This window comes from Phaethon aethereus (assembly GCF_964289735.1).
Source record: "Phaethon aethereus genome assembly, chromosome: Z".
Lineage (NCBI taxonomy): Eukaryota > Metazoa > Chordata > Aves > Phaethontiformes > Phaethontidae > Phaethon > Phaethon aethereus.
In genome coordinates this window covers 40,984,879-40,998,223 of record NC_138577.1, presented here as the reverse complement: position 1 = coordinate 40,998,223, position 13,345 = coordinate 40,984,879, and the positions used below count along the sequence as shown (strand labels likewise).

Sequence of the window (13,345 nt, the reverse complement as noted above, 5' to 3'; positions counted from 1 at the left end):
GAAGTTGTGAGCTGTAGTCCCAAGTTTATGCAAGAGGTGTATAGCTTGTGTGCTGTGGCTCTTTCCTTGCAACGTATGTTTTTGGCCTGTTTTGCTGATGGAATAGGGCTTTGCAGTCTTTCTGTCTGCCCAGTCCTTCTGTCAGGCCTGTCCAACACTTCTTTAGCTACTGTCCAGCTTCAATGAAGGGAAGCAGAAGTCTCAGAAACTCGTGCTCCCATAAGCTTTGGAAAAGAGGCTACTCAGCAGGTGAAGGAGACAGACAACCTTAGGGAAAGGCAGAAACTGTGACCCAGGCCCATGTTCACCCCAAAAGGTGGTGGCCGCTGGCCAATCAGCCTGAGCAGACTGGCCCCTTGTACAAGTTCATGGTGCCTCTCACACAGCCAAACATGGGGGATGGGAGGTCAGGGAGGGAATGGTAAGTGATTTTTGACGTGTCTGTAGAAAACCAGGATGGGCTTGTTGCACTGATTGTGGTACAGCTTACTTCACTGTTCACTGGACCATACTCTCAAAATCAAGTCTGTTTGTTCTCTCGGTAGTTTTAGGTAGGCCAGGCCAAATTTAAAAGCCATTTCTTTTGCTAAAACAGCGTTGATCTCTCGTGGTCCTCCTCATCCCTATCTTGTCTATGTCCTATTTTCCACATCTTACCCTTCAGATGCTGCTTTTCCCTGATAGCTTCATTTCATTTTGTTAGCACCAGTGAGATCCCTCGTTATGCTTCAGGACAGTTCCCATCAATATTTGCACGTGGCCTCTTTCAGGTATTGGCCTCAACAGTCTAATTTGTAACCACTGAGCCACAAGCCCAGGAGCACGTTCCGTAGATGGTTATTTATTCTGCTGTCATGCTCCCTTGCACATTGTATAGCCTTTGTTTCACCCACAGTACATGTACATCCTTCTGTTACGTTTTTGCTGCTCCATCTAGTCATAGGCATAGAGGCCACCTTGTCTGACAAGTTGCATGTCGCAGATCATAAAATTACACACACACACACAGAGTATTTCTTTCAAGAAAATCCACAATTTTTTCTCTGAATGAGGAACAAATCTTTGTGACAGATAATCCTTCAGTTTCCTGAAGTACAATATTCAGCTTCTTTTGGACATCTCCTATGCACTTGATTTTTTTTTTACACTGCTGCATTGCAAAATCCCAATTAATTTATCTTCTCATCCAGCTGGCACCTTTCTGGGCTCCACCAGCAGTACCGACCTGCTGTGACAGGAAAGGCAGCATTCCCACTGGCTGCGGGGCATGGAGGCCAGCCCGACCTCTCAGGTTTCTGCTCTGTGGCTGCACCAGCCAACAATATCTAGGTTTCCTTGTCAACCCTAAGAATGGACAAGAGTTTACAGCTAGAATAGTGGGCCATTGTAGAAACCAGTCAGATATATGCAGGACAGAAATGAAACGTAAGTGGCCATTCCAGGATATATCTTGTTTGACTATTTCTGATTTTTCAAGACCTCATATTGGTTACAACTATTGACCGTTCTATTGATTGAGTATGTTGTTTCTGGTTTATCTCTCTGGAAGCAAATACTTTTTTCTAGACCTTTTTTTTTTTTTTTAATTTAATGAAAAATAGCATTTGTACAGACAGTGTCTGCTTTCCATAAAAAATTTCAAGGTAGCGATACTTAGAAGTCTTCAAATTTAGAACCAAACTATCTAATGTAAATGATTCTGTGTCACAGTGCATGCTGGAATTCAGACACTGGGAACATGATGTGTTCTGTGGGCCATGTTTCCCAGACACAGTCAATCAGCCAGGATATGCTGTGGCTTTCAGATTCCCCATGGTATCAGGTAATATCAAGTGATCGTGATGCATGATAAAATAAAATGATCGTGATGCCCTAATAAAATAAACCCAGTATATAGACAAAATAGGAAGAGTGAAGCACCTAGTCTACATTTGTGTTTACATACTATAGCAGGTAAGCTTCACAAATCCTGCAGGTCACAGCTATAGTTGTTATAATGCTGGTGGTGTACTACCATGCAGGCTCAGTAATTGTTCTGGTTGGAATTATTAATTTTCACTCAACATTTGCAAGTTGGTGCTTGTAAAATAAAATGTTGCAGACTTTGGTTCTCATACCTGAGTGGCCAGCATCATCTCTTCTCTTTTTATTTTCATAAAGCAAACCTTGCAAGACTGCTGTAACTTATGTAAAATGGAGGCTGACAAAATTTCTAGCAGAAATTCACACTGAGGTCACACTTCACACTGAGGTCACAAAAATGGAGTTGTCTTTCACAGTCCTTGCAGACCATCTAAACAGGATTGCTAGTTGTGTCCATGCACCTGTCCAGTGTAAGGATACCCTTGAAATCTCTGTCTGAAGATTTTTGAAAACAAAATGAACAAAAGTCAAGACTTTATGCATGGAGAAACTGTGGTGGACTCTTCTAGCCTGGAGAACAGGAATGACATAGCTGTTGAGTGTTAACCCAGCAGCGTGCCTCCATAGGCTGCAGCCTCTGCATCAAGGCAATAGCTCTCCTCCTGGTGTATGAAGATAATTGCTCTCTTTCCTCATTGTCCCTTTCTTTGTGGTTCTATGAACAGAATTAAACTGTTGAACTCAGTTGCCAGCAGTGTTTCAGAGCTGCCATGTCTCACAGAAATGTATCGTATTTTGGGTACAGCACAGTACCTGTGCCGTGTGACAGGACAGGATTAAATTAGATGTCAGTACATTATTCCCAGCAGTTTAGAAACTTCTTTCTGCATGGGACTTGCTAAGATGTGTACTGATTCCAATTTCTTTAACAAAAAGATGCTAAAATCTGAAAATGTCAGAAAAAAAGGCTATGGTCTTTGAGAGTGATGTTTATTGTTCTGCCTGCATTAGATCTTTTGTTGCTGGACCATATGAGAAGCCAAGACAAGCTTAGACTTCTTTTACTTTTTGCATCATGCCAGCTCTGCACAGCCAGCAATAATTGCATAAAGCTCCTTCCAGAGACTCCAGAGTTGAGTGCAAGCAAGCATCCTCCTCTGCTGCTTATGTTGAATGAGCAGTCCCCTCCTCCCTGGAGACCGAATGTACCCTTTCCATCACAGACTCAGCCTTGCCTAGCCCACGGCACAAAAGTTTCAAGTCTGTCTTGCACCTGATTCCTCTTTGGATGTCAGCATTTGGAGCCGCTGCTTGCTGCGGTTGCCCTAGGCCTTCACACATCTAAATGGGCTCTACAGTCAGCTCAACATAAGCACAAGTCTGTAAGGAAAAGACGTACGGAGGTAAAACACAGGAGGCCATTCTTACAAAACTCTGAAGAGTTTGTGAGCTCTTCAGTCCTAAGGTAAATATAGCAATGGTAGGAAAGGAGTGGAGCTTAGGGTCTTTGCAGTAATGTAGAACAGCTAATCAAGTATATTTTGAGGTCAGTGAAATGAAAAGGTCTTATTTTCAGATTGTTGGCATCAGGTCACCTTATCCGATTCAAAATCTGCCTATGCAGTAATATTTAAGAATTTGAGGTATTTATTGTAAGCATTTTCTTTATGTCAAGAGTGTGAATAATTCCTACTTTCGTAATAAATGGTGAGGCTAGGAGAGCTGGGCTAGGAAGCACCAGCCAGCAGGTGCAGAGACCAAAATCCTTCTGCTTTCAGGCTGCAGAATTGTAATACAAGTTGAAATCATACTTCTTTCACTAGTATTTTAGATACAAGACCTAAATGTTCCTCTGACTATACCTCAGTTCTGTTTGGTCAAATACTTCCAAGAACATAAGTGACAAAACCTATAGCTTGAGCTTAATAAAAATGTTTCCAGAAAGATAATATTGTTAAAACTGTACTTTAAATAGAACAATATGAGAGTAAACATCTGAAATTTGATCTTTCTAGAAAAGGTGGGGTTTCCTTGCTTTTCTTGGTTAAAGAAATGCAAATAAACCTTTGTTGATCCTTTAAAACAGTCTGTTTAAATTCATCATCCCTTTCATCATCATGCCCATTTATCTGGCAGGCTTTTACTATAAAATGGAACAGCTTACCATCATGGGTTAAAATTTATAACCAACCTTCTGTAAAAGAAAAATTTATAGATCCCTGTACTCACTAATACACACTTTTAGCTATCTTTATGCCCGAGTCAATTCTTCCATCAAGAAACCTAAAGATAGTGTTGACCTTTAAAGGGATACCTGTAAAGATGGAATTGAGCAGGTTTTATTGTTCCTACAAAAACCTGGAATTCTTTTGTGTTTTCTCCAGTGCTTTTCCACTGAGTCTCAACTTATTGACTGTGACAGTAACACAGGCATCTCTCTTTTAAATAACACTCTGATAGCAGTGATTGCAGGGAGCATATACATGTTTACATTATTTTCATCTCTCCTTCTTGCTGGTGTTTTTAAATTCGGTCAACATTTGGCCAAAGAAACAATCTTATTTTGGGACTCCAAGCACCAGATCTACCCACTGCATGCAAACAGTTGAGGTTGTGAATGAGTACATTGTGACATTCCTAGTTCTTTCTACTTCCTGTGCTCAGATTTGGCTAATGCATTGTCAATGTCCTTTCCTTTTTTGACAAATATGTTTTCTGCGAAATGCCAGTTGTGCCACAAAACCTTCAGTTCAGTTCCGTGACTTCAAATTTGTTCTGTTGTTTAAAAGGTATCCAGCTTAAACAATGTCTTCAGGTTGAAGCACTGAGTTTCATTAGACATGTAGGTCTCAAAGCTACAAAATAAGAACTTGCACATTTCTAAAGCATGTTTTATCAAGCCATTTCAACTTCCAGTGCTAATGAATTCATGCTGGAAGTTTTTGTGAATCTTTTTAATCCACTCAAGTGGATTAAAGGGCAAAGATCTACTTTAAAATACTTCCCTGAGAAGTTTACTCTTAGTTTCAGTGCGAACTCAGGCCAGCACTTAATGCTTCCCTTTCCCTTTGAGTCTTGCATTCCATGTTACACAGTAGTTTCTAAGGCTGCAATTTCAGAATAACTTTAAGGTAACTTAATCCTGTATGTAAGATCTATTCCCCACATCTGTCCTTCTAAAACACAGGATACAAGTTTTAGTTTTCACTCCTTGCTAGCACGAAGTCATGTCATTCAGGCTAAATCAGAAACTGATCCAGCTGAAAATTAATGAGAAAAAAGTGGAAACCTGTTTCCTCTTTCTCTGATAGGAGTCACGGCAAGGTAATGTAAATGCTCATGTCAGGATTGAGCAGTCAGAGCTGGGCAGTTGCACAGGCTTGGGGCAGACAGAAGTAATCAAGTAACTAGAGTGTCCAAATGATATTCATTTAAACATGGGGGCACGGGGGTGAAATCATCTCCGGAATGAAACAGTCTAAGTAGTTTCACAAGATTCATTGTTATTTTCATGTGTACTATTTATCGAGGATTTTTTGGCTTTGTGTTTAATACTGAAACATTTTGCAACAGCCATATTTAGAAATAAAAAAAATGAGAAAGGTAGCATTAGAAAGAAAATATTATTAAATCTGCTTTTTCCAATAACTTCAATGTTTTCAACATTTTGCTATTGCAAAGCACTGTTCACTCTTTCATGTAAACTGTTTTTTATTCTCCTCCTCACAGATCGAATTGCACAGAATATCATTAAATCTCATTTGGAGACCTGTCAATATACAATGGAGGAACTACACCAGCTAGCGTGGCAGACCCACACATATGAAGAAATTAAGGTCTACCAGAGCAAGGTACAATCCTGTAATATGCTTTCTCTTCTGCTCCTGATGGTTTGAAATTGTTGACAGTGTAATATATTTGGCAGGGATATGTTGATGAGCTTCATAGAGGTCAAAATAGGCTTTTAAATATCTTTGAGGAACTGATTACCGAAAGCAAAGGAGTGACATTTCGTGAAAAGAAGCAGCAGCTTTCCAGCATGTTAGGATGTTTGCTAATGTGGAAGCTTAGGCACGGTTATGGAATCCAGCTTTCCTTACTTTGCTTGTTATCGCAGGTCTAAACTTCATGCAGATACTCAGTTGACTTTAATGCTATCAGGATTGGATTCTCTGTTATGAGGATTTTAAGAAAATAAGACAACCTAACTTTGTTTCCTTATAATTTTGAAAACACATCCCCTTTTTATGTGAATAACAAATATCTGTCACTTATAGGCAATACATAATGACAAACTGAAAGTAGTCCTTAAATTGAAGTTGTTAAAAACTGGGTGGAAAAATTATTTCATTACACTACTTTTTTTTTAATACCTCTGCAATTCTCAGGTTGACTATTTCGCACTGGCACCTCTTCAGATGTAGTCCAGTCAACAGAAATCTTTGTGCCTCTTGCACCAGCATCACTAGCAAGGATTCTTCAGTCAGATTTCAGTTGGCACATTAGCTGATCACGCAAGAGACAGAAGAGATTCCAGCTTGTTCTTTGAAAGCTGAGGGGCTATGTAGTACTAACAAGAATAAAAACACACCACAGCTTGCAGAGCTGTGACATACAAACCAAGAGCACCCGTTTACCTTTGCACACTTGTAAGTGCAAGGAAAATTATTATGAAGGAGGCAAAATTTTGCTGCTATCAGTGTTCAGATTGCAATGATACTTCAATTACATATTAAGTTTCAAACTAGCAAAAATATTCTGTGGGATAACTCAATAGCACTCCGCCACTTCTTCCCTAAGCGTAGTCCGCGATGTTTGCATTGTTTGTGCTGCTGTTGGTCTACCTTGCACAAAAGCTGACACTAGAATCACATTTTTAGACTGGGCAGTGCATTCTTCCGCTTTGAAGAGGCAATGGCAGCATGCGGATCACTGGGGCAATCCGCTTGGGAACACAGCCTTCTCACGAACAGTGTTGGGTACCTTGAGAAGCAGAGATGCTCCTAGCCCTGCCTGGGGGTGGGGGTGGAGTCTGGGGAGTGCCCCTTTCTGCAAGGCCACCTGAAGCTCTTTAAGCACTGATGAACCTGCTCACTGCTTTGCTTTTCCATCTGTGTTTCCCCGGAAGACCAGAGAAGCTCTGTGGCAGCAGTGTGCCATTCAGATCACCCATGCCATCCAGTACGTGGTGGAGTTTGCGAAGCGCATAACAGGCTTCATGGAGCTCTGCCAGAATGACCAAATTCTCCTCCTTAAGTCAGGTGGGTAAACACCGGAGGCTTGAGACTGGTTTAGCACCCGACACGTTAGAAATGTGCTCTGCTGTCTTGTTCTGCAAATCATTTTAATTTTGAAGGAGCCTTAATTTCAGTCTGTTTCATTAGCTACGTTAACCCTTCCCTATTTTTCCACATTAATCACGTTTACTGCCTTCTGATCCCCTTCTCTCCACAGTCGGTTGTGGTTATTAAGTACATGCATGCACACAATCGCTGCAGAAACTGCAGTCTCCAACCTGACATGTGGTGGAAGGACCCTGCGAATTGAGCTGGTCGAATCAGTCATCTGCCACCCTGTAAAATCCCCACTTGTCATTAGTGAAACGAACGCAGGTTCACCGGGGCCTGCCTCTGTGGTCATCTCTAATCTTTTTAATGAGACTACAGAAATACCCTCCAGCCAGTGCACAGGAGGGAAAATCCCTGCCGGCGCCAGTTGGTTTCAGAATAAATGAGAGCGGATTACAGCAGTGCGCTCCGGCCGTGCTCCCTGTGCGTGCCTTGGTGTGCACGTGTGTGCAGAAGGGCAAGGGGGAAAAGGGTTTCCCTCCCTGTCATGGGACTTGGTAATTTCTGTCCTCCTGAAGAATCATGACAAGATTTATCGTGACTATGTAGTAACACCGCCAAACTCAGGAGGACAAAACGGTATGACCAAGTGAACCACAATTGGTAATTAACTGCATTTACCCTGTCACACCAGTGTCTTGCTCCCTCTGTGTGTAAGAGGTAGGATGCTGTGTGAGGTGGCTCGTTAAAGCATAAGAAGTGCTTCCTATTTCAAGAGAGAGCTCTTCATTAAGGCTGAAAGCCAGTGTGATGCACCACTCTGCACACAGAGAGCTGTGGCTCAGTGTGGGGCTGGGCTGAGGTGGTGGTCACAGGTGCAAAGGGAAGGGATACAGAGACCTTGGGAACACGCAGGCAACCTCCTGGAAAAATAGAATTTTTTAAAGCTCTTACTAATTTTGAAAATTCTGCAGGTACCAGTGCACCCCAGGTAACTTCCTTCATTTGGCTGGCAAAGCTAACAACACAATTGCACCTTCAGCAAAAGATATAGTTGTACTTGACTGTACTGTCAGACAACTCTGCTTAGCTTCAGCACGTACAAATATGTCAGGTTTAGTTTTCTGTTTTGCTGTTAATGCTGAGCAGGAGTTAGAAAATAAGAACTTTTCACTCAAAAGCGTGTCTGTAAAAGAATGCTCAGATTCAGAGTTCCTCTTACAGGAGATCTAGATTTAGTTAAAACATGCTTAAATTTTTTCCCTTCATTTTCCTAAACCGTGTATTTTTGCAGTTAGGAAATAACAGGGAAAGATAAGGAGAAAAAAATAAGATTCCTTTGGCTATTTCCCAGCCTGAAAGAAGAACAAGGGGTGGGAAGTAAAACCCAGTTTAGGGGTGTTCTTGATAGTATTTTAACTTTTATTTTCTCCCTAAAACCACTTTCTGATGTTCCCCCCCTCCACCCAAATGAAGCTGGGATTTATGTACATGTTGAATGAAGCTGCTTTTTTATATAAGAAAGGTTTAATTATTAAAAAGGAGTTTCAATATATGCCTAATTTTCAGCATGATATTTTTCAAATTGAAAATGTTTGCCCAGGTTCAGATTAAGTCTGGGCTGCCAGTTTGCTGAAATGGGGAAAAAAATCAACATAAAGATAAGGTGGTTAGGCTGGACCAGAAGTTACCCCTTTCTATGCTCAAAGCAGACAGAAATATTCTTTCTCTCATTCAGAGACTTATCATCTAGATGCCTAGGTAAACACCAAGAGTGTCTATCCCTGTTGATGTTTCTAATGACTGATGTCTTCCTAAATATTTTCTTGAAATTTCCTATATTCTGGTGTTTTGCAGTAATGTGTGGTACTTTAGCTCTTTTTTGTGTCTAATAGGCTGCCTGGAAGTGGTTTTGGTGAGAATGTGCCGTGCCTTCAACCCACTCAACAATACTGTTCTGTTTGAAGGAAAGTATGGAGGGATGCAAATGTTTAAAGCCTTGGGTATGTTGGTCATCTTCTTTTCAACCAATTACATTGAGCAACATAGTGACAGATTTGTTTTTCTGAAAATTGTGTCCAACAATGAAAACCTCCAGTAAATGTTGAATCCCCAAACTTCCGAATCTTTAGGCTGCACCTGAAAAAGAAAAAAGGTGACTCCACTAGCTGCTAGCAGTGATAGGTGTTTTTCTCTAATTAAAAAAAACAGCATGAGGGTTTTTCAGATAGATTTCTTACTCTGCCATCTGAAGCTTTGATAAAACATGAGTTTAGGGCAAGAGCCAATCAGTTTATCTTCACAGTTCAGTTATGCTTGATATATCAAATCACTCCCACTAATTCTGTCCTGCAGAGGGCAATTTTAGCCCTAGCAACAAGGGGACTAAACTGTTGAACTACTAGAAAATACAGCCAAGGATTTACCTAAAATACTATTTTGCCTAGAAATTTTAAGCTCATTTAGATTCTTGTATTGAAACAATTGCTCCATTTCTCAACATGATATTGAGTGCTACCTGAAATCTTAATATATGTCTTTTGCCCATCCATGAGACTGATATATTATCAGAAATTTATTCAGGACAAAACTCAAACATATTTGCTTCAAATGTGTATGATTATCATACAGGTATATATTTTTCTTATTTGCATATGGGTAAACACATTACTTTACAAGTTTAAAGCATTTATGAATGTACAGTCGTTGATTTATTTTGGTCTTTATGACGTTTTCACAAATGTTCACAAATACTTGTACTGTTAATTAACAAAATTATATGTGTGAAATCTGTTTACGACTGGTCATTCATACCTCTTAAATTTATTATATGTTTAGAAATAACATTTCTTTCCACACTGGGAAAAGAAAACCCTCTTCTAAGATATCTGTGCAATTTTTGTACAGGTCATGTCCCTAATTCTTGATAATTTTTGTGCTTTATGACTGGTTTAGTGATATATTTTCAGTGTAGGTGGAATTTTAATAGCTTATGAAAGGCATTTGTTTTAGAAGCACAGACATTCACTCACAATTTTTTTTTTAACACCAAAACAATTCACTTTTCATGGCGGGTTAAAGATCTGATAAATTTCTAGCATTGATTTTGTCCTCTGTCATCTGCAGGTTCCGATGATCTGGTGAACGAAGCGTTTGACTTTGCAAAGAATTTATGTTCCTTACAGCTGACTGAGGAGGAGATTGCCTTGTTTTCATCTGCTGTTCTGATATCACCAGGTAATTTTTCATTCCAAACACCATAACTTTTTTTTTTCATCCTTTTCCACCTCTATTTCTACCTACTTAAACAGCTGTTTAAGCTGTGTTAATCAATATTAAGCAATGTATTAAGCAATGGAAGAATACCTGAATTACCCAAATATACCTCACTGTTGCCTGTCAGCAATTACACATAGATCCAAAGTGTGGGGATGACAGACACGCAGCAGGAGTGCGTGCACAAGCAGTGCAGTCCGGCATTCCTCCAGACCACATACAGAGAAGCATGGTATTCAAGGAGATGCATGTTCCTCCTAGCATCTTCAGGGAGCCCTGAGCAGGCTACATAGCCCCTAACTATGGTGGGTTTTTTCTGTGGGTATAAGAACACGAGCAGTAAAAATCTGTATGAGGTTCTGTCTGAGTTTAGCTCCAGGTGGGAGGTGGTGATTCCAGGGACAACATGCTCTTTTTAATGCATTCACATATCATAACTCTGCACAGGCAAGCATGTATTCAGAGAGTGCTGGCTGTCTGACCACAGAAAAGAGGTTTTTGTGGTTGAAATGACCCTGGATGTGGATCTAGTAGATAAGCTTGCAAATTTAGCGTGGAATTTTTAAATATGTCTCAGGGACATAACTAACTCTCCTAGTTCCCACCTCTTGAAAGGCCTTTACAAAAAATACCACCACAAATTATTTTTCCAGCCTGTTCTGCTGAAGACTTCCTCTAGGTCACTTCGTCCTTTTGCACATCTGTGGTGGAGATTATGTTAGGCAGAATTAGACTAGCACAGATGGTATCAACATGTTCATTCTTGTCATTAATGACACCTACTGAAAGGACTCTGCTCCTTTTATTTTCCCTTTGATCAGTTCTTGCAGTCATCTGCTGGGAGGTGACATGGTTGAGCCAGTGGCTTTTCATGGTGTTAGGCCAGGATGATCCAGACACAAGCCTCCAAACAGCCACCATTTCCACCTCAGGGGTGTCCCAACTGTGCAGAGGGATGAGAGCTGCCTGTGTGCTGTCCCCCACATGCCCAAGCTTCCTCTGGGACAGGGGCCTGGCAGCGTGCTGGTGGGTCCCCGTCCATCACCCCTCCCTCAGTTTGAAAAGACCAGAGCTATAAGCATGACAGGGATATGCAGTCCGTGCTTGCTCCTGGTTAGCATTATTGGCCTGTTCAGCAGACTGACTCAGTGCAAAGCTGAAGACAACCTCGAAATTTGTTGGGCTGTGAAGTTCTTTGGTAAGATGTTAACAGAGTATTTCTCTTTTGTAACAGCTGGGGGGGGGGGTCACTTTTCAGCTTCTTTTCTTACAGTTAGGACAGGAAAAGTAGGAGATAGCTTCAGAATGATCTCATTGTTTCTGTCTGTCCAGCTGACTTCAAAGCACATTGGATCAGATGGGGGCATCTCAACTGTAGGGAGAAAGAGAACTCAGTTATGTAATTTCTAGTCATGTTTCTGTCTCCTAGGTAATCTTGGAAAGGAGAACAAGTTATAGCCGTATTCAACAAAATCTGGTTGCAGAAAGTTTCTAGTGTTTCAGAGCGTCCTGTGCCTTAGGTCTGGGCAAAACTTATTTAAGTAATGGAAATTTTCCCATTGATTTTAATGGATTTTGGATCAGGTAATTTATGAAATGTGTTTAGCTGCAGGTAGGCATTAGGCCGACATCAGAATTCTGATTCAGCTCTGCAGTTCTACATATTTCCCTTTAATCTGCAAGGCACCAAAATCTCTTGCATTTTGCCAGCAGTTCATGTTGCCCAAGCATCCACACTCATTTCTACTTCTTGCAGCTGTACTAAGTACTTGAACAAGCTCATAACTCAGCACTGGCTTTCAGCCAGCTGTATTGCAGACATGTGTTGTAAAAGCTTCTCCTTTAACACTAGTAAAGCATTTCAGTCCTGATATACATCACTTCTGATACTGCCTTTCAGAGTTAAGTGTCTCCTGAATAGCAGCTTCTGTTTCTGCTAAGTAGCACAGATAAGTAGAGGTAATTCCAAGGTTTTATTCACCACAATCAAGCTTCAGGGTTGAAGGTAGTGCTACTGAGATGAAATAATCCACAATTTCCCATTTCAGATCCAAGTTGAGTTTTCCCTACTTGCAAGCAAGAGAACACATACAGTGTCTTCTATTCCTTTAATAAAACAAAAAAAAAAGTGCTTGATGCACACTGACTGCTTATTTCTGTAGTCTGTAAGCATGTGTGTTTTTAGTCATAGAAGATGCAATAAGAAAGACATGATGGGCTGCAGCAGCATGTATGTGAGTGAACATCTGGATTGTGCAAATAATTCCCATTTCAGATGAGCTGCCAAGTTTGGGAATGGGAAGGAGGGAAAATCAATACAAATTGAACTGACATTGAAATTTGCTATTTATTTTATTACAAAAATGGTAACAGTAAGCAATAGAGAAAGAAATAATTTCCTTCCACACTAGATGTTCCAGAAGAAACTGGAACATCCTCTTCTTCTCCCAAAATGAAAACTGTTTCATTTTGGGAACATATGTAAAAATTTAAAAATTAAGCACTGCTTGTCAGAAGTACCTGCACTAGTCCTTCCCCACTAACATAGATACACAGTGATTCCCTATGGGAAGTACTCATATTCAAGCTTCTTTTCTACAGAAGCCACCATCCTGAAAGGTAATTCTTGTGCCCTTGATCTCAGTGTTAAAGTAGTTTACAGGAAACAAAGCCATCCCATTAGGAGTAAGGGGACCTAAGAACATCCATTAATACAATTCCCAAGGTTACAAAGCCCAGTGCCAGACCCATTTTCCATCTGATTCAGAGCACAAACATAGATTTTTCATTTTAAGGCGGATGTAATGACTCTGCTTGGTGGTGATTCTTTAAATTGATTTGTGATTTCAAAGGTTAAAACATTGTAGAAAGAGTCCAGTAAAGGGTGTAGAGGCATGTCCACCTGCAAACATGCCAGA

The 13,345-nt window shown here is 40.6% G+C and overlaps 1 protein-coding gene across 1 annotated transcript in view; it reads left to right on the top strand.

Moving 5' to 3' along the window:
- The window catches only part of RORB (RAR related orphan receptor B), a gene marked incomplete at its 5' end in the record, with an annotated part of 39,233 nt that overhangs the window by 21,641 nt on the left and 4,247 nt on the right, over positions 1-13,345 (top strand). Inside the window, 4 exons of the mRNA XM_082013302.1 lie at positions 5,593-5,714; positions 6,992-7,124; positions 9,047-9,154; positions 10,278-10,388. Coding sequence (XP_081869428.1) covers positions 5,593-5,714; positions 6,992-7,124; positions 9,047-9,154; positions 10,278-10,388 — 474 coding nt within the window. The remainder of the gene's footprint in view (positions 1-5,592; positions 5,715-6,991; positions 7,125-9,046; positions 9,155-10,277; positions 10,389-13,345) is intronic.